Raw genomic sequence first — 21,194 nt, forward strand, 5'->3', positions numbered from 1 at the left:
CAGTAATGAGATGCAACTGCATTTGCCTGTAACATCTAATCTTGTTCTACCCTACATTATTGCATTTGATTGAGCAAATAAAGAGCTTTATTTGTTCTAGATCTAATTGTGGCTACTGTGGGAGCATGCTGCCATTAATCATTATTTTAAAATGTTGAGCTATTTATATTGTGTCTTGACATTAAAGATGAGTGTGAAGTTACGGTAGGTAGTTTGTTTGGGTGTGTCATATGTACATATATGTAACTGTCAGGCCCAGGCAGAAATGAGGACTCAGATGCGGAGGTTCACGGATCAACACTGAATTTATTAGCTTGACGACAGGAACGTGGTGCAAAAATCACTCTGCAAAGTGGCAAAATGAACAAAATAATTAATTAAACAAGGACACTCCAACCAGGAGGGAAAAACATTGGAAAAACAAGAATTCAAAAACACTACACTTACTTTAACAAAACAAGAAATACTATCAACTGAACGTGGAAACAATAAGCTCGATGGCAAGAACACGACTGTGGGAAAAACCGCTGGATACATTCGACAAAAGGTACGAATATAATATGGCACTGGGGAAGACACAGACTTTATACACATGAGGGAAGGGGAGCCACAGATAATAATCCTGCCCCTGTTACAGTGTAACTAATGGTTATAATGATTATGAGTTTGATTGAGGTTTAATCTTGTAATACTATAGTAGGCATTGGTTGTGCATTTAGACTAAAGCAGGCAGACATAACACACACAATGGGCTCCTTCACCTGTGCACGCATGGCATTAAAGAAAGAGGAAAATACATAGGGATGAGGGGAAATAGCTTACAGTGATGTTTGTCAGTGCACAGAGAAAAAAATATTTTTTATAAGACTGCTGCACGTCACTTTGGATAAAGAGGATTGTGACTGACACTCTGTTTCAACTTATACACTGTATGTATCAATATTGAAACTATTCAGTGTTTCAACTTGGATTTGATGCATTCTTACAGCCCTCTAGTGGTCAAAGTGAAACATTGCACTTTTCACTGGTTATAAAAATACTAATTCTGCAGTATTTAAAGTGGTATTTCAGTGTGATGTGTACTTTATTGTCAGTGAATAAGACAATTGTACGTACTTTTCAGGTGTATTAAATTGAGAATACTTATAGTGGTAATTACTTTACTTACAGAAAATATACTTAAGTCCTTTGTATTACACTGTTTTCTTTATTAAAGTGTACTTTATTTTTACTTCATTTGAAGTGTATCTAAGTATACTGATTTTTTTTGAGTTTTTACCTAGTTATTTAAAGCTCTTCGATTTACAAATTGTGCTGTGGAAATATGTTTTCCTTGACAAAAGTAGTTTTCCAGCTTAAGAGTCTCTAAGGAATTTTAAACTATTGAACATTATAAACTTCAGTGTAAAGACAAAGAGTCACAAGTGTGATGATGACTTTGAATGTTTACTTGTTTATACATTTTTTGGCACAATTAAAGAGCTGGTGCTTGCATGGAATTCCTCCATTTGTGTAAAGTTTGTTACTTCATGTACAGTATTACTACAGACAGATGTCTTATGCTTGTAAATGGCGTCCATTTAACATTTACTACCATTCATTTTTATTTCTTACTCAAGTCAGGTCTCCTGCCAAACAAGACCAACCATATTTTTCTTGAGGCCAGACAATACCAATAACCCCTAGAATATTAGAGGTTTACTGATTTATATAACTAGGTGATAATATTAGTATGAGGCGCTGATAATTTTGTGAGCAATGCTGAAGACCTGTAATTATGCACATTGTTATTGCTTGGCCAACAGATAAACTCTGCCCCCTTTTTGCCCCTCGGTATTCCCGCCTTCGTCAGCCCTAGCACAAGAATCCGAAAGTGGTTTTCAAACATTGTTTTCAAAATAAAACTATGTATAAAAATTCATCATGTAACACACAAATAGACATGTAACAGATATATAGTTAAATAGAGCCACTTAGGGCCTTCCTGATCTGGTGGTCCTGACAAAGCTCTTTGTCTGTTAATAACTTTATCTAGTGGGTTGTTGCTGCTAAATTCCCTAAAGGTGCTAGTGTTTTTATCTATACAGTAGATGTTCTCATGTGTTGGCTGGGGCCCTTCTGTGTGGAGTGTGCATGTTCTCCATGTGCATTGCGATAGACTGGCGTCCTGTCCAGGGTGTACCCCGCCTCACACCCAATGTCGGCTGGGATCGGCCTCAGCCCCCAGTGACCCCTGTCAGGCATAAGATGGATGGATGGATGGATTTTTTAATTCTACCTATTTGTTTAATGCTTTTGTGTGAGAGAGAGAGAGAGAGAGAGAGAGAGAGAGAGAGAGAGAGAGAGAGAGAGAGAGAGAGAGAGAGGAGAGAGGTGGGGGTTATTCTAGTAGGCCTACTCAACGTTTATCAAGCTGGTCAAACGGTTTTTATTTTGAAAGGTGTTACCGGAAGTGTTACCTTGAACGATATTAGACTTGACATAAGTGTGCAGACTCTTTTTGAGGAGGGAGCTAAACAAATTCCACGAAATCACGGTACTATGACGGAGGGATTCTCCCCGGGGATGAAGCGAGAAGACCAGGAAAGGTACGAAAAGTGCAAATGTACCATGATATTGATTCAGCTGGCTGCACAAACAGACTACTCACCTGTGAAAGCCCTATGAGGCACCACACTGCCTGAGAGGCTTCAAACGTGTATTGCAGTGAAGCGTAAGAGTAAAAGTCAGATCAACTCTTCAAAAACATGTGGACCTATGAATCAGCTGACGGTCGCATCAGATGAATGAAGACATTATCCAACACTCACCGCTAAATGTCAGAATGCATGTAGGGCCGTGCAGATGCAGCTCAATTATTTTCATTAAGGTGAATCATTTGAATCAAAACTACCTCACCTCAAACTCTATCCAGTCGCTGCTCTGGAGCTGTTGATCATGTAACATCCTCTTGAACTTGATGTTTAAGGGTGTTTTCAAGGTAAGGAAGGTCTGAAGAAAACTTAATCGTATGTGTTATGTCACCAAATTGCCATTTAAAGGCAATTCAACCTTACCTCTAAAGAAAACTGCAAACTGAGTAAGTAGTATCAAGTATTCTGTTGCCTAATTCCTCCTAAATTGCACTTTTGTGTATAGCTCCCAATCACAAACGTGTCTAAACCTCAAAGGCCCAGACAAGACTGTGTAGATATCAGTAAACTTCCGCTATATCTTCTGTGAGACTTCATAAACCGGTTTGTCTTTTTTTTTTTTTTTTTTTCAGAAACCTGAAGATGTCGGCAATCATAGTCGTGCACGGTGGGGCGTGGACTATACCGGATGACCTGGCCAAGGCCTCTGTTGATGGAGTTAAGGTTGCAGCATGTGAAGGGTTTACAGTGCTGAAAAGAGGAGGGAGTGCACTGGATGCTGTTGAGGCAGCTGTGAAGACACTGGAAGATAACACTGTGTTCAATGCAGGTGAACTGTCCACAATTATTATGATAACCCTATATAGACCAATTCCATACACTAATCTTTTGAACAGCAGGGTTATGCACTCAGTTACCAGTTTATTTTATTCATTGCAGGGCTGTTGCATCAGACTGCATTGGTTTTAGCTAGGTGTACCTAATAAACTGGCAACAGTCCACATCCATGCTCTCTTAATCTCTGATGATTTAAATCAGGGGTCTTCTCCTGTGTTTTTTTAGATCAAGGTACCCTTAGCCGAGAAAGATGGAGCAGGGATCACCTACTACATATATTCTATAAAACTGAGTTGCATATTTAACTGGGCCTACAATAACGTGCGTGCAGGGCAGCCTGAAGCCTGCACATATCTTTTGTGCAGCATAGTAGGCTATTATTATTATTATTATTATTATTATTATTATTATTATTATTGACATTCGCATTCATAAAAATCATGCTTTAATGCTAAACATACATGTGGAAGCACAGTGAATATTATCTTAACTGTATCTGTGGATGACTACTTCACCTATTTGGCCAGTAACCAATGGTGTGTGCATTAAATTGTTTTTTTTTTCACAAATAGGCCAATTTATATATCAAACAATAATTTTGCGGCCCCCTTGCATTAACTCTCAGGACCCCCCCAGGGGTTCGCAGACCTCCTGTTGAACATCTCTCGTTTAAATAGATCCAACTCTCAAAGCCACAGCTATTGGCTCTTATCCATTTATGCATCAGTTCACAAAGCCAAGTCCCACCTGTCTCCACAGGAGCCAATCACTGATGATCATCCTCCTCTTTATTCATTCAGATAGATTTGTCTGTAGCACAATGTCTCCATCTGCTGGTAGTGATGCTAACATTCATTTAGACTTCATTGAGAATCAGTGATGATTGTTAGCGTAGTTGTATTAATCGCAAAGGATTTTTGCACCAAAATCTAATCTGTATTTCAAATGTATGTACTGTGCTTTTTGGCAGTCTTAAGAGTGGAACAAAAGGGGCCCATAAAAACGCTGTATGGAAAAGAATAACGGAGGCAGTCAACCCGAAGCAGCGCTCCACTGTGACCCGTGTGCGCCTGTGCGTGTGTGCGCACTGCTTAACCTGCGCTCCTGCTCTGTAGCGGGGTTTGCCAGCGGGGTAATTAGGTTTTCCGTTAGAGGATAACCTTTGTCACCTAGAAGAACCATACCAAAATGTTAATCATCTGATACCTTGTTTGATTTAATGCAATTTATCGATGGTAGCCACTTACAGAGGAGATGACTTTGGCTCTGCAGTGCGCCTTCCTGCAGCTGCGCGCCAACACATTCATTCATTCATTCATCTTCAACCGCTTGTCCATGTCGGGGTCACGGGGGGCTGGAGCCGAGCTGTTTAGGGCCCTCATTTATCAAACAAACGTACGGCAGAAAAACGTGCGTACAACCATTTCCAGGCAAACTTTGGCATTTATCAATTTGGACGCGAGCGGGAGCTACGATCAAATCTCACGTCAGGTCTGAGATTGTGTACGCAAATTTGAGCCTGTGGATTTGCGGTGCAGCACAGCAAAATCTGGCTGACAATAATTAACAAACCTCAGCTGTCATTAAGCATAAGCAGTCACATATTAAGAACAGATCGAAACGGATTCTTAAAACGAATAAAAAAAAAAAAATTGTGGTTTGAGCAATTGATTGTACTCATGTGCGTCTGAAGGCACCATCCATGAATGATCACGCATTCATCAATCGCAAAAACTACCACTCGATAAATGTACAGGTGATTTGTGATGCCAAGCTATCGCTTTTAAACACATGTTTATGTGTTTACACCCTCATGGTGACCTCAGCAAGCTTGAGAAAAAGAGTATGTGAAGCAGACAAGTGTACACAGTACAAAATAACAATTTGCTTGTGCTGACATGACTATAACACATGCTTCCCCCGGGTCCCTGACATCCTTGAAAGTTTGTGAATTTGAGGAAAATAAATCAAAGCCTTGATAATTTCAGTGTTGAACAGTAATCAACCTTATTGTCTCACACTATGCTGTGTGAGAAATCTTTGAATTTGATGTTAAGAGTTTGATGTTTTTAAACTTAAAATTGATATCAACTTGAATAATTTTCATCTTAGGTTGTGACAATGATGAGTAACATACTGTGAATGGACAGCATTCAGTTATGAATCAGTGCAGATCAACTGCTAGCACAGTGATGCATACCTTGCTTGTGAACACTTTTTATACAATGAAGCTACATTATCCAAGAAAACCAATGGAAATCTTGCTGGTCCTATGATGCTTGCATTTTATGTATCAAACAAATCTGCAGAACTACATACAACCTGGACATCACTGCTGTATAAGTCATTACTTCTCTTTTATACTACTTTGTCACCACCCTGTGGACTTGTGCGGATGTAGCAGGCAACATAAAACCTCTACACACAAAGTAAGTAGGACATATCTCCAGCCTGTTACTCTCGTACCCTTTATGTCTGCCGTCATTATATTTGATTTAGTTTCTCAGCATTGATAGAGGCCCTCCAGTTTACATGCTGTGCACAGCTCAAAGAACATCAAATCTTTGTCTGAGCCATTCTACAAGTTGATTACTAACTGTGATTGTAGGGCATGGAGCGGCACTGAATGCTGATGGAGAGGTGGAGCTGGATGCCATTATCATGGATGGAAGGACACTTGCTAGTGGTGCCGTGTCTTCAGTGAGGAACATTGCCAACCCTGTGTCACTGGCACGGGCAGTGATGGAAAAGGTGTTATCTTAAATTATTTGCCTAAAAGCCTTGAAAGGCTTTTTCTTTTTTTTTTGATGATCCACTTTGTACCTCAGGATCATTTTGTAAAGTTGTAATTCAGATTGATATTGTCTATTTAGATTATGGGTTAGTAGTGCACTCTTGTGGCCTGACAAAATTTATTTTTCACCTTTTCACTGATATTTTTCACCTTTTCACTGATATGAAAAAAATATGTGAAAGATTATCCTGGCAAGAATTTTTTTCACCTTTCCTTATAAACGCAGGAGAGAAAAAATGTTTAGATCAGAATTGAAAATTAATCACACAAACAAAATTTCGATTAGAAGATACTGATTTAAAGTTGTACTTTGTAAGATTTTCATCTATTTAATTGTCTTTTAAGTTACTATCTATCAAAGAGTGAGTTAAAACAATGATGAATGATTATATGACCCACTAATGAAAGCACTTTTACTTGCCTTTTTGCGAGTATTCCAATATCCTTGTCTGTGGCTAGATGTAAATAGGCCACCATGTTATGCTGCGTTCACTTGTTATCAAAAATCGTGAACTTCAAACTTCTGAGTCAGGCCTGTAGTAAGAGCTGTGGGGTGTAGTATGAAGCTCGATTAGTGTGTTAGCGAGGTATGTTGCGCTCAAAGACTGGGTCAGTTGTGACACAAAGGTCGCGCTCTTTTAGCGTCGCTGTATCACCATGGTAACTTATGCTTTCAACCAAACCTGGTCGGGAGGAGGTTTTCAGCTAAGACTTAGAGCTAAGTGACGTAGACTCCGGAGTTAGATCGGCTACTTAAAGCTAAGCGCAGCTTCCTAGACCTCCTTTATGAGAGATACAGGTTCTCATCAGAGGGTATTCACTGTTTGATTGTCCTTGTTGGACCTTATGTTGGCAATGCTACAGAAAGAAGCCGTGCACTTAGTGTTGCACAGTGTGTATTAGTTTCACCGTGATTCTTTGCCATGGGTACATATTATCATGCAGTTGGTGAAGCCGAAACTCTGGGCAAACATACGGTGTGCTGTGGTATCCACAGGGTTGTAGCTGCGCTCAACTCATTGCTCAATATGTTCGTAAAGTTTCAGAGCTTATCACCCACTCAAACTGTCAAGGAAGGATTTTATAGTGTTTCAGAAAAAGGGAAAACTTCCAGCTGCATGAGACAGTGGTAGAGTGGAGGCAGCACGTCAGTCTAGTAATTCTGCATGCAGGGTTCGTCTCCCATGCAGTGTGCGTTGATGTGTATTTTTTTTAAATCCTATTCTTATGTCACATGGAAAACTTATTTACTTGGATGTAGCATTTGGCATAGTTATTTTTAGACAATATGCAGAAGCTTTAAAATTTTACAAAAGAGCAAAAACTAAATAAATAAATAGCTACATAGTGACCATAAAGATGACAAGATGGAGGGCTCTGCAAGAACAGACTCGCCTGCAATTACATTTTACTGTCAAAGAGGTCGCTAGAAACAACATATCTCAATTCTTATGGAGTACAACTTTAAAACTGATTTGGCTCTTTTTTTATATAAATGTATTTAATGGTCAAAGATCTTTTGAGTATACTGAACTGAGTGGTATTAGCCAACATTGAAAACATTTTGAAATCCATTTTCAGTTTGAGCTTTTTCTTACATGTCTGCTGCCATTGAACATTTCAGACATCCCACGCCATGTTGACAAGCAGAGGTGCTAACCTGTTTGCAGAGAGCATTGGCATGGCCACAGTTCCCACAGATACACTGGTGACTGAGTATGAGAGGAAAGAGTGGGAGAAGCACAACACTTATGTTGCTGGAGTAATGGAGGATTTCAACTCTCAGTGGTAAGTATCTTCAGTGTTTGACTTTATATTGACCCCTTCTAGACTCAACATATTTTTCATTCATGCATCTCTTCAAAGCATCTTTTCAGGTAGAATAACCTGATGTGACACTACCCAGAAATAAAATAAATATACAGTCTTTGGTTGGCAGGGAATGTGCTTATATAAAACATGTTTTTTGGGTTGTTTTTTTTTTTTACAAATACTGCAGGGGATGATGTTTTCAAGTTGTCTTTTTCAAACCAGCCAAAATGAATTATTATTAAGTTGAACAAAAACATTGGATCACAATTTGATTTTGATGAATATACGAGGTTTAATTTGTGATGATGGTTGCTTTATTAAATACCTTCTTGATTCTAAAACAACCTATGTATTTTGATGCAGTTTTTTTAGTAAATGAACACATAGAGAATGACTCAGTTTTGCTGTTGGGGAGTGAGAGGAAATGTTAACTAGAAGTGAAATGTGTCCACCTTTTTAACTTTGTGATCTCATTCTAGGGCTCATGATACTGTTGGAGCGGTTGCTGTGGATTCTGCTGGTAATGTTGCATGTGCAACATCAACTGGGGGGATCAGAAATAAAATGGTCGGCAGAGTGGGAGACTCTCCCATCATTGGTATGACTTCATTTACTTGCTGTCTCAAATTGTACTTTTTTTTACAATCAGCTGCAGTTCAGATTGAATTGAATTAGAAGTCCTCATCATTATTATTAAGTCTGATTTTATCCCATCATGAGCTACTTTATCTGAACAAGTTACACTTAAAAAAATGTATCATTTCAGTTATACTATCAACTTTGTTTTCACCAATCGCTTTTGTTTAATAGTATTTGGAGGACACCAGTTTTTGAAATTGAGAGGCTTAACCTTCACCTAATGTTGTTGTTTTTTCTTTTTCTCTTTTGTAAAAAAGGCTGTGGAGGATACGCCGACAACTTTAGTGGTGCAGTGTCTTGTACCGGTCATGGAGAGTCTATTCTTAAAGTCACACTGGCCAGACTCATTCTTTCCCATATTGAACAAGGTGCAGTATCCTCTTTTTAAACTCTACATTAAGACAAGCCGCATGCTGTATGTCAGACTTCATCAGGTCTTTATACAAGTTGATGATTTGGGATAATCATTAAAACACTGAACAATGAAATTAATGAATGACTAAAATCAAAATAGTTGTCTTCTTCTGAGTTAAGTATAGTAAAAAGTTTTTACACTTTTGCTTTGTAGCCTGTCAGGTATTTATTTATTTGTCTGGCAATACAGAATCAATGCAAATATTATCTATTTCTGAGAGCACCTTTTTACATCTTTTTTTGAGCATAATTATATGTGCTAGTATGATGATTTTAACTATTGCTGCAATTATTAAATTAGTTTCTTAGATGAGTGTTTTAGTTTAGTTAGTTAATTTGAGACTAGCTTGTATTTGATACTAAAGGCATAGTAACAGAATTAAATTTAAATTATTTTAGATTCTGTAGGACTCAAAGAATGAAATGTGGTCTTGCCTGTTTACTCCAAAATCACACTTTGATGTAAAAAAATGGCTGTTTTAACATGCTGGCTTTCACTGACACGGGTTTGCAAGTTTTTAGAAGGTCTTATTTTTCTGAAAATGTCAACAACAACAACAACAACAACATATGGATACACTTGTCTATTTTTGTTGTGTATTGTATTGTGGAAGGACATGGCTGCACATTGATTCACAAATTTTGTTTAGTTAATGAACTGTTTTTCATCTATCCCCTTACAGGTAAATCAGTAGCAGATTCTTCACAGTTGTCTCTGAAGTACATGGGAGACCGTGTCTGTGGTGCAGGAGGTGCTATTGTAGTTTCTCCGTTAGGACAGTGGGCAGCCACATTTACCACGGAGCGAATGGCTTGGGCAGCAGTGGATCATGATGTTCTGTGGTACGGATTAGACCCAGATGATAGATTTAAAGAGAAGTTATCCCAATAATCATTTTTAGCAGGCCTCTAATGGTCATAGTATCTAACCATTTAATAGGGAACTGTATTTCTAATGTATTTTCTACTAATTTAATATGGTTTGCATCACTTGCTCTGTCTTTGTGGACATTTCATTTGTAGCCAAATGAAACTAGTAGTGTGTTTTCTCTCTAACCTGTGATGTTCAAGCTACGGTACGCACTGTACACATGTACAGTGAAATCTAAACAGTAAAAGATGGAAATGGAGGATATTATTTGTTGTATTAGTAGTTTGGAAGTCTGAAGATCTCTGTTATTTGAGCAGCTATACCATAAATTTGACTACTCTTCTTATGACCTTAATTCTGAATTGCATATTCCATCTGTTAATGTAGGATGTCTTATTTATTTTCTTAAAATCACTTTTATTATTTCTCCACATTGGTGTTTTTTTAACCCAGAACTGTCCACTCTTGCAATTTTGATCCACTTAAGGTCTTAATATTTTACATGATATGTTAATGAGCTCTGCGATCAAAGAACTGCTGGACTGGTAGCCCTGAAGGTCTCTTGAAGATACAAAATGTGTTAAATACAACTACTTTGAATACGAAAGTAATTAAATATGTATGTGTGTAAATGTGTTTGTCCCAAATTTGATACTGTCAATTTACACCTGTATTCAGAGTCATTGTATGTAGTTCATCCTGACCATAGTGTGCCTTTTTTAAATTCATTTAAACACCTTCTTTGATTAGTGGCTTTCAGTGCTCGCATCTAATACTGAAAGCAATTAACTAATGAGTAATATAAAAAACAACCGCCTATTTTAAGAATCATTTGTTTGATTGAGCTCTTAAAATAAACTTATACATCAAAAGTTGTTTGGTTTTCAGTGTTTTTCAAACACAGCGTCCTCTTCATTTGGCCAGAAGTATTGTTGGCCTTGCTTCATGCTTTGAAACAATGGCTGCTCAAACAGACATTTGCTACCAACCCGGGTTGTGACTTTGAACTAGACAGTATGACCATGTGCTCCCACTGTGCACTCACCCATTGTATCCTCACCAATCGTCTCAAGCCTGAGCTGGGCATTGAGGGTCCTCAACTGCCACCAATCTCTCCTGTGGAGTCCCATAAGGTTACATCATATCCTCTTCTCCATCGCCCCATGATAGAATCATACAGAAATACAATCTTGGTTATATTTCAAGGATTGACTACTGCAGCTCCCTCTACTAATCTCTCTCTAATTTTAAGATTCTCCTGTTTGTATGATTTGTATCTGACGATCTGCGCCCCACTATTTATCCAACCTCCTCAGCCCCCACTCCACTCCTCAAGATCTCAGTTCTTCAGAAACAGGCCTTGTAGTCATCCAGCAATCAAATAAAAAAAAAAAAATACAGTAGTTTGAAAATATACAATTACTTTTATAATTAGAACTTGTAAGAACACATGGTTATGATACTGTTGTTGGGAGTGTAGACACGGGTTACCAAGCTGAAATATAATATTAAAATCTTAATCTAAGAGAGTAAGACAAAGTACTTGTTTGTGTGGTAACTACACTATTTGTCCTGTAGTGTTATTATATGGACTTTTAAAACACCCATGTTGAAAATGTCCCTTGTAGTACATCATGGTTACTGCCTGCAGCTTATTTTACACAAACGGCGAGAATCTTTTTTTCATAATAAATAAAGTAATGTATTTGCTTCCCTTGCAAGAAGGTAATAAATATTTCACTTTTTTAATTATGGAAATAGACAGTTGCAGTTACCCCAGGACCTGTTTACAAATTATATAGATTGAAAACCACGCTGTAGATGTTGTTGGGTAGCATCAGCCGCTGCTACGCTACCTGTAAACAGAAGCCACGTGACCAGCAGCGCTGTCTGTCCCTTTGCAGCAGCAGCACGAATGACGGCTGAGTTAGAGGAAGTTACTGGTAGCAGCTGTGCTAGCATGTAACCTTACACGAGTTGCATACAGCGTTGCGGTTAAACAGAGGTAAGAGTCGTTTATATTGATATATGAAAACAGATCTTTCTAAATATCCTAACGCGTTGGAACAGATGCATGTGGGCGGGATCATGTAACGGTTGTTAGCAGCACTCTTAGCAGGCTACAAACAAACTTGGTGCCTTTTAAGGCCTATGCTAAAGCGACCTAGCTAGCCTGTCTGACATATTTAGCATCGACCCGTCCAACTAAATAAACATTTTGTGCTACATTTTTTAAAATTGTATTCTGTAACATATTTGTATTGATGTAAATGTTCAATATATTAATAGTGTTTGAGTTTAAAACGGGTTGCTTTGGTTGGTAACTTCCTTCTTAAGTTACCGTTAGCGGGCTAACGTTCTGAAACGGCTTGTTGTTAGCGTCCCATAACGTTAGCATGCTAACTAGCAAACACTTCATACATTGGCAGAACTGGTGTCAGATACGCGGTGTTTCATATGGGCATTAAGTTACGTTGGGTGTCATTAAATCAACCTGTCCAGATATCTGCTAACATATTTATTTAGAGTTTTTTATTTATTTATGCACTGTCCAATGCTGGCCTGCTCAAGGTTGTGTACTTGGTAGTAACTTGATTAAAAACGGTAACATTCATGTGATCTAACGGTTTCGCGTTGAAGGTTCTCCAAGTTGGCTATAGTTTATAGTCTTGCACTTGCGTGAATATATACCTCAAGCTTGTTTGGCAGTGTCATTCTCGACGATGTAAACGTGAACAACCCACGGAACTGGCCAAAACTTAACGTAGCAGGACAGCAGACAAGGCAGCTGGAGGCATCATCCCGTATCTAAGTTTGAAGCTACCACTCTCCTCACTCTGTCCATCAGCTGTAAGAGGCATTCCGTCAGAAATCATCCACCTTCCGATTTGAGTTTCTCCCACATGTTAGAAATAGCCTAGTTAACCCCCACTTCTCCTTAAGACACAAATACAGTATCCTCTTAAAATAAAAACAAAATACCAACAGTAGCTACGAGGGATGCATCGATCCAAATGTTCAATCTCTTATGTGTAAGGCAATATATATTGATTTCCTAACTTTGTAAAATAACATTTAACATATAGATACATTTACTTTATTTTTGATTATTGTAAACAATAATGAACAATTTAATTAAACAAATCATCTCCATTGTCAGACGATATCAGTAACGGTATTGGTGCATTGCTACTTTCTAAAAAAGCCAACAAACAAGGTTATCAACAAGGCAAGCAAATGTGTGAAGATCTTTTTATTTTGAAGCCAATGGTCAAGGGCTGATGGTGCTTTGCCTATCTTATTTGGACTGTAGATATAGGCTAACAGTATGTTCTGCCTGTTGTGTTTGGCTCCAATGATGTGAGTTTAGCCTTCGAAACCCGTGAATATATGGTCAGATCCTATTAGCTTGCTGAGATTAGACCATAATGGTTCCCTGACCCCAGTTAGATTGAAAGGTGTATGATAGTTTCCTTGAAGCATTATAAATATAATTTTGCTTGATCAAAATGGGTCATCTGACGCCTACTTTCCGTTATTTCTGTCTATTGTTTTCATACAGGAAGGTAGCAGCATTCATGGATATTGTGGACACTTTGAACCATTTAATACCCAGTGACCAGTTGGATGAGTCTCTGATAACAGATCAGAACTCGGAATGTGAAGCCAGTAATGAGTTTGGGACAGGACTCGGACTTGAGGATTCACTGAAGAACATGCTCAGTGACAAAGACCCCATGTTTGGTTGTGCAAGCTCTCAGTTCAATCTTCTGGACAATGAGGACTCTACTTTTCAGGTTGCCAGCTCAACAGGTATTTCACCGAACAAAATAGATGGAAAAAAGTCGATCTGTATAGATTCTTTGATAACATACACTAATGCACTGCCGTTTCTCTGATGTGCTTAGTTTCTCCTGAGATTTAAATATGTCGGAAAAAGCTGCACTGTTAACATCTGTTTTTACACAAGTAGCTATCAAATATTCATGCTATTTGAGTGTTTGACATCAAAAATCACCAGGGTCAATTTAGTATTATGGATATTTTTTTGAAATGCTAAAGAGATACAGCCGCTGAAGAACATTCAGTAAAGGTTCAATGGTGTTTTTTTATTCAATTTTTTATTTTATTAGATTTTAAACAATAAAATACACAATGATACGCCTTTGTAAATATGCCAGTGTCAAGCAAGCTAACTCAGCCTAACTTCATTGCCTTTTCTCTTTTTATCATTCTTATATATTGTTTTTGTTTAGTAGAGTTGTCCCTTACATTAATACACAGAGAGTTAAACTACATGTATTTATTTTGGCTGTTGCAGGTCTTGGTGATGGTTCAGCATCCACAGGCCTCAGCGGTGAACTGACAGTTGCAGAGACCACACAAAACAAGCGACCTGTTGGCAGGCCGAAGAAACGTCCACATAATGTTCTGGAATATGGTAAGTTGTTCATTTAGATTCCTGTTTCCACCATATCACACCTTTAAATTGGAGAAGGGGTGTGACACACCATTTTCTGTTTTGTTTCTTCTTTTTGAAACAGAGTGTAGCAGTGGTCCACAACCTGCTAAAGCTATGAACCGTGGACGACCAGGAAGGAAACCAGCGAACAGGCTTCAGAAGACATTTCTTATTGAGAAAGGAGTTAAAGGCACCCAGCTGAAGAAAGATTTAATTTTGGGAGGGCGTATTAATGTTAATAATCTTGATAGTGTATTATGGCTGAATCCTTCCGTTGTATTGAGGCGATTAACAGTCACAATTGCAGGATTCAGGATTGAGCTTCTTCCAGGGCCCTCTTACACACAAGCTGTTGAAGTGAGCCAGTCTGCGTGCCATGACGGTGGTTTTTCATACGCTGGGGACATTGGGTTTGCGGTTTTGCCAGATAATGCTGTCAACGTACAGAATCCGACACCTGAGAATGTAGCAAAAGTGGAGATAATTGAGAAGAGCTCTGCCGATGATGCAGCCCTCGTGCTGGGCCCGTATGTGAATCCAAACGATGTGCAGACTTCCAACGGGACATTAATAGGGAGTGCTTGTAAGCAAGAGACAAAACTTGACAATCAGAGTGTTCATAAACATCAAAAGCCAGTCAGTGAGGGACCAGATGACATCAAAGAGCCACAAAACTATGAGAATAACAGAACTACTGTTAGTAATAAGACTGATGATAAGGAAAAACAACAGATTGTGGCCAAAACACTGCTTAAATCAAAACAAGAGATGCCTTCTAACAAAGATAAGGACTTGGTTTCAGGCAAACCAAACAACACGATTAAGGGAAATAAACTATCCCAAAATGTGGCATCCAAAATCCAAACCGACCCGCACAAAATTAAATCTCTAAAGCAAAAGAAAGATACTTCCCCTTTAAAAAGGCCTACAGAAAACACCCAAAGTATGCCTGCTAATAAAATACAAAAGACACAATGCACAGGAGAGAGTAAAGTGAATCCAAAGATACCAAGTACACTCACCTCTATAGGGAAGAAGAGCCCATCATCTGGAAACCGTGTTGATCAGCAGGGGCCAACTAAACATTCTCCTCCCAATATCTCCAAAGTTGAGAACGCTCACCAGACACATAGTCGTCCAGGCCATTCTCTAAAATTGCCCGACGATGGAGGGCCGGAAAAGCCCAGACTCAAAAAGCCAGAAAAAATCCTTCAAAGACAAAAAAGTAAAATTGCAAGAAGCATCTCAGTGGAGGAGCCACAGCTGTTTATTCCAGACAATGCTCCCGCTGTGAAGAAGGAAAGTGCTGAAGAGCAAACCGCAAACAGTGAGGCTGTATGGGATGGAAACAACTGTTGCGGCCTATGCAAGAAAAACCACAATAACATGTAAGTTTTCAAGACGGATGGTAATATTGCTACTCAAGCTTAATTGCTGTATCTAGTAGGTTTAACTTGACAGGGGTTGTTAATCAACTGGGAACATTGAATTCTGGATAGTTTTAATTTACTCAGCATAATATGAAATATTTCAGTGAGTTTAGAGATTTTTCATATTCTTTTAAGTTGGATTGTATGAGGTACTTATCTACAGTCAGTCTACAGTAGAAAGCGGGACTTGGTTTGGGGAAAAATGAAGGCTTACCATCGCAAAAGCATAGCTTTTTTACTGCTGTGGATGGGGCCGCACACAGCAAAACATATTTAAGCCACCTAAAAAAAATCAAATCGATTTAAGTTTACGCTATATTTAGAATATTTTCAAAGCTTTGTCTTGCTGTGAACCAGCTCAGTTTAAGTTTACACAGGCGTGAATGAAAGTCAGACCAAAACTGGAATTTTACCTAACAGAACAAAGGATATATTATTGTGACTTTAATGTTTTAAAGGGTTAGAAACTAAATAAACAAAATTCCGAGCAACCCATTTTAAGACTTGAGGTGATAGACATGATGAGGTGAAGTAAAATTATCGAAAGACCTGGAGTGACCTCTAGCTCACAGATCTGACTTGCTTAAAGTCAAATACGTGTTTAAATGAAACAAAAAAGGAATTGTAATATTGGTGTCATTTTTCTTATGGTTTTCAAAATGCTTATCCGCTAAAAAAAAACATCTTTAAATAATATCCATATTTTGTTTAGGTTTATGGTAGGCTGCGGTCGCTGTGAAGACTGGTTCCATGGTGACTGTGTTGGGCTCGACCTGACAAAAGTACACGAAATGGAGGAGGAGGACCAGATGTACGTGTGCTTGAAGTGCTGTGAGGAGGAGAGCAAAAAGGTGGAGCCCGAGCCCCAGAGTGCAGCCAAACCGGAAGTTCAAGCAAAGGCGGAGGTACAGGATCTTAAGCTGCCTTCAAAGCCCCAACCAGGACCGTCCCAGTCACTCACATCAGGGGGTGTCAGACCAGTAAGAAAGGTAAGCAGTGTCCTACCATATCATTTAGTTTATAGTATCGTTTTCATATTGTTTATGGTATTTTTTCTATTCTATATATATGTTCTTAAATGTTGCAGTACTTTTGCTTTGTTGTTTTTCCTTTTTAATATGTTTATTGTACGCACCGAACATCAGGACAAATTCCTTGTATGTAAAAACCTACTTAGTAATAAACTCCATTCTGATTTTAATTCTTTAGTGAAGTTGTTCACAATGTATTTATTTTGTTCCTCCAGCTAATTCCTCCTCTGATATTAATCATAGCCAGTGTTACCACTACACAAGGGTTTGTTGTATTTTTGCTATATACCTGTACAGAAAGCTTGCACGTGGGTGTGTGGTTAACAAGTACATTTTCCCACACATAATACTCACCCTTTATTTCTTTTTTTAACCTTTGGTCGGGGGTTATGTGTCTATTTTCATATATTTTCAATTTTTGTTATTTTATTGAGTGACTGACTGAATTAATAATGTGGCTAATGTGCTTTTCGTTCTTCTCCTAAAATAGGATCCTGATAGAAGGCAATCCACAGATGCAGCTCATAAAACAGGTATTTTTGTCGGCCCTTGTGTAATAAATAAGTTATTTTGTTTTAAATAACACATAAGGTTCATGGCCAGGTTGGGCTCATGGTTCAATGTTAAAACAATATGTAAACAAGACTGAATGAAGACACTTTTAGAGGCAGACAGACATACTCTTATACTGCCAGTTCAGATAAGACTTATGCCACATTTTATCCCCAAATATGCTCAATACTTAAAAAAAAGGCTGTTAATTATATATCTACACAACCGGAAAACATTTATAGAAACTACACTTTTAAAAACTATTAAAGATTATACTTGCATGCTACCAACGGTGTTAGTATAAGTGTAGTATAAATATCTATGAAAAGGGAGTGTATTTAATATCTAAAAACTTTACAGCCATATTTTATCGTAACCTCCTTAAAACCCCAGAAACTGTTTACAGTTGAGTTTCAAAACATCAAGTGAGCGAGGATGACCTGTTGGGAGTCGCAAATACTGTTGGGCATTATAATAAGTATCTGTTGGGTAAACTAAGTAAGGGTCTCTTAAAATAGCTACAAACTGTTGTGTTGTGTTGCTGTTGGCCTCTGTTATTGGGAACACAAATGTCCCACACAAAACCAACATCAAATTAAGTAAAATGCTCAGTTTCAATGTCATCTTGCTGCCAAATACAGTTTTTCTGAATACTGGTGTGGTCAGGTTGGATTTCTGAAGGTCATCCACAATCACATCTACAACTTGCTTTGCATCCTTGTACAGAGGAGAACAAAACAAATCCTCGTCGTCCTTTCTTTGATATTAGATAAGGCCTGAAGTTGCAAGCGTCTTATCTAGTCTGTGTATGCCACATTTGTGTGTGACTACTCTTGAATGAAAGTTGAATCTTTGATATTTTGTTATCCTTGTCACAGATTACTCCCACCTACTCAGTGCATATTGTCATTATGTCCTCACAGGCTTTTACCTGAAACAAGAGACAAAAAGTAAGACAGCTTCAAAGAAACCTGTGTCTGTGGAGGCAATCAGGCGAAGTGTGCGTGATTCTCTGAAAGAAATCCTTATACAGAGGTAAGTACTTCAATAGTGAAAGTAATTAAAAGAAGTTTAGTTGTTTTATTAAAACATTTTACAAACTACTTAAGAGCACCAAACATGTGATGCTTTCTGCACTTTAGGTTGAAGGAGTTTGATATGAACGTCTCGGTGGAGAGGGCCTCTGAAGTTGCCAAAAAGACAGAGAGAGAGCTTTTTCACTTGTATAAAGACACGGACAACAAATACAAGACTAAGTACAGAAGCTTAATGTTTAACCTCAAAGACACAAAAAATAATGTAAGTACCATTTTTAAATCAGGTATGATCAAACTGTAAAGTTTCTCGGTGTTGCATTTGAGTTATATAAATGTAGTTACATGTACCTTATTTTTATTTATTGTTGTTCTATTTTTTAGGTCCTCTTTAAAAGGGTTCTCAAAGGGGAAATTTCTCCTGGTAACCTAATTCGAATGAGCCCTGAGGAACTGGCCTCGAAAGAATTGGCTGCTTGGAGACAAAGGGAGAACCGACATGTAAGTAATACTTAAGTCTTTGTATTTTCTTACTAATTTTATGGCATATATTCACCCTGATAGACAATAGCTTACAATAATTTAATATGAAAGTTAAGCTCAGCATAATATTTTGAGATGTTTGCTTATCATATTTTTTAAAATAATGGTTGTAATTTGCAATGCAGAACTTTTACCTTTTTAAAAAGGCAATTAAAAACTTCATTTTACAGACTATTGAGATGATTGAAAAAGAGCAAAGAGAGGCAGAGAGACGGCCAATCACTAAGATCACACACAAAGGTGAAATTGAAATTGAGAGCCAAGAACCTGTGAAGGCACCTGAGGCTGCAGAGGTATGTAACGTGATAAATATTAATCTGAATTACTGTATATTTACCAGTAAAAGAGAATGACATGTTCTTCAATTTCCTTAATTTTTTCCCCCCTTGTCAGCTTGAGTCTCCTCCCAAAGCGACAGAAGTTGCAGCGGAACCTCCGAAACCCCCTGAAAAAAATGCAGAGAGTACCAACACGGACAAAGACACCACCAGCCAACACAAGTCTCACTTATTTGACCTACACTGCAAAATCTGCACAGGTAAACTAGTACCCTAAAGCACGGGGCACGGAACAGATGGACAGTGTGAGTGCGCCCTAAGGTGTTTCAATCCTCACTTACCAATCTGATATTTTTCTTCAATAAGGTCGTATGGCACCCCCTGTGGAGGAGGCACCAACCAAGGTGGTCAAAGTGGCTACTACAGTGGTTAGAAGGCAATCCACCAAAGCAGAAGAGACGACCAGCACAACGCCTGCAACTGATGACGACCTGCACCTTACTGTTTTAGAGCAGAGCTTCCGGAACGCTCAGTCAGGCTATGAAGGAGGGTAAGCAGTTATTTCTGACAATCCATGTGCTTCTCATGTGCAACTCGTTTTGGCAAGCTTGCTCCATTGCCGTTCTATCCATCACAGGTCGGGTCATACAGCTGCAAAAGATGAAGAGGCCGCATTCCTTTCCAACCTGAAGTCCCTGTGGCGAGGATTCCTTCTTATGCACTCTGTGGCAAAGCTTGTGACCAAAGCTTTCCCCGTCTCAGGCTTATTTGACAACTTGATTGAGGTAATGTGGACACAACTGAACATATGTAAAGTCCCGGCCCTAGCTCCAAGATATATCATGAGTGAAATGGGCAGTCAACACCAAGGCTAAGCATTTCTGCCTTGAAACTGTACCAATGACAGCTACTAAATTCTGGATTAAGGCCATCACATACCTAAGGAACTGATTCGGTCAACTTGTGGCTGGGACATTCCATAGCATAACAATGTGGTAGATGAGAAGAGTAAATGTGCTTCCAGTTTTTTTTTGTTTTTTTTTGTTTACATTTTGTGGGAAAACCATTTCAAACAAAACATTAATTGTAGCAGAGTATTTTTTACATACTTTTACTGGAGGGGGACATTAGAGTTTGAATCGTGGCTTCAAAATTTTGTATTTTTTTTTTCAATAGGACCTTCCAGACAGCATTCAGGTTGGGGGCAGGATAAGTCCACAAACAGTGTGGGACTACTTGGAGAAGATTCGGGCAACTGGAACAAAAGTGAGTTTTTGGCAGCTTTCCTTTTTACAGCCTATAGTAAAATTCAGTCATTAAATGAAATCACTCAGAATTACATATGGTTTATTTGGATTGAAAGCATTTTATGTCCAGACAATTAATATCCAGATTTGTAATGTCATGGGATGCATTATAAAGCTGCTCCATTAAAAAGTTATGATCAAACTTATTGCACGTGGATTGCAGATTTTACTGACGCATGCTTTTTCTTTTATTAAAGGAGGTTTGCCTGATTCGCTTCTCCCCTGAGACTGAGGAAGATGAGATCTCCTATACTCTTCTGTATGCCTACTTCAGCAGTCGGAGACGTTTCGGGGTGGTGTCCAATAACCTGAAACAAGTGAAGGACATGTATATCATTCCTTTGGGTGCCACTGAAAAAGTTCCACATCAGCTAGTTCCCTTTGATGGGCCAGGTAATATGAACACACAACCAAAATTATCCTCTGTAAACAACATTACATTTCTCATCTTTCAAACATAATTAATGTTTACATTGACAGGTTTAGAAAACAACCGTGGCAACCTTCTCCTTGGACTCATCATTCGCCAGAGACCGAAAAGGGATTTTCTCCCCATG

The 21,194-nt window shown here is 38.5% G+C and overlaps 2 protein-coding genes across 2 annotated transcripts in view; both read left to right on the plus strand.

Annotated features, from left to right (window-relative positions):
• Positions 1–3,275: 3,275 nt before the first annotated feature.
• LOC310953381 (isoaspartyl peptidase/L-asparaginase) lies at positions 3,276–10,021 on the plus strand (the record flags this gene model as incomplete). The annotated part of the gene is made up of 6 exons (XM_083922405.1): positions 3,276–3,462; positions 6,079–6,221; positions 7,889–8,052; positions 8,556–8,674; positions 8,973–9,083; positions 9,813–10,021. 6 exons carry the CDS (start codon positions 3,276–3,278, stop codon positions 10,019–10,021), a joined length of 933 nt encoding a protein of 310 aa, XP_083778531.1.
• Positions 10,022–11,889: 1,868 nt separating this feature from the next.
• Positions 11,890–21,194, plus strand: part of phf3 (PHD finger protein 3) — an 11,664-nt gene continuing 2,359 nt past the window's right edge. The window contains 16 exon segments of the mRNA XM_083923227.1: positions 11,890–12,005; positions 13,563–13,813; positions 14,322–14,441; positions 14,545–15,850; positions 16,605–16,881; positions 17,414–17,456; positions 18,399–18,510; positions 18,618–18,774; positions 18,894–19,010; positions 19,223–19,345; positions 19,446–19,590; positions 19,697–19,880; positions 19,968–20,115; positions 20,507–20,596; positions 20,835–21,030; positions 21,118–21,190. Coding sequence (XP_083779353.1) covers positions 13,579–13,813; positions 14,322–14,441; positions 14,545–15,850; positions 16,605–16,881; positions 17,414–17,456; positions 18,399–18,510; positions 18,618–18,774; positions 18,894–19,010; positions 19,223–19,345; positions 19,446–19,590; positions 19,697–19,880; positions 19,968–20,115; positions 20,507–20,596; positions 20,835–21,030; positions 21,118–21,190 — 3,326 coding nt within the window. The 5' untranslated portion in view covers positions 11,890–12,005; positions 13,563–13,578.

Source organism: Echiichthys vipera (genome assembly GCF_963691815.1).
Source record: "Echiichthys vipera genome assembly, chromosome: 11".
In the NCBI taxonomy this organism is placed as follows: Eukaryota; Metazoa; Chordata; class Actinopteri; order Perciformes; family Trachinidae; genus Echiichthys; species Echiichthys vipera.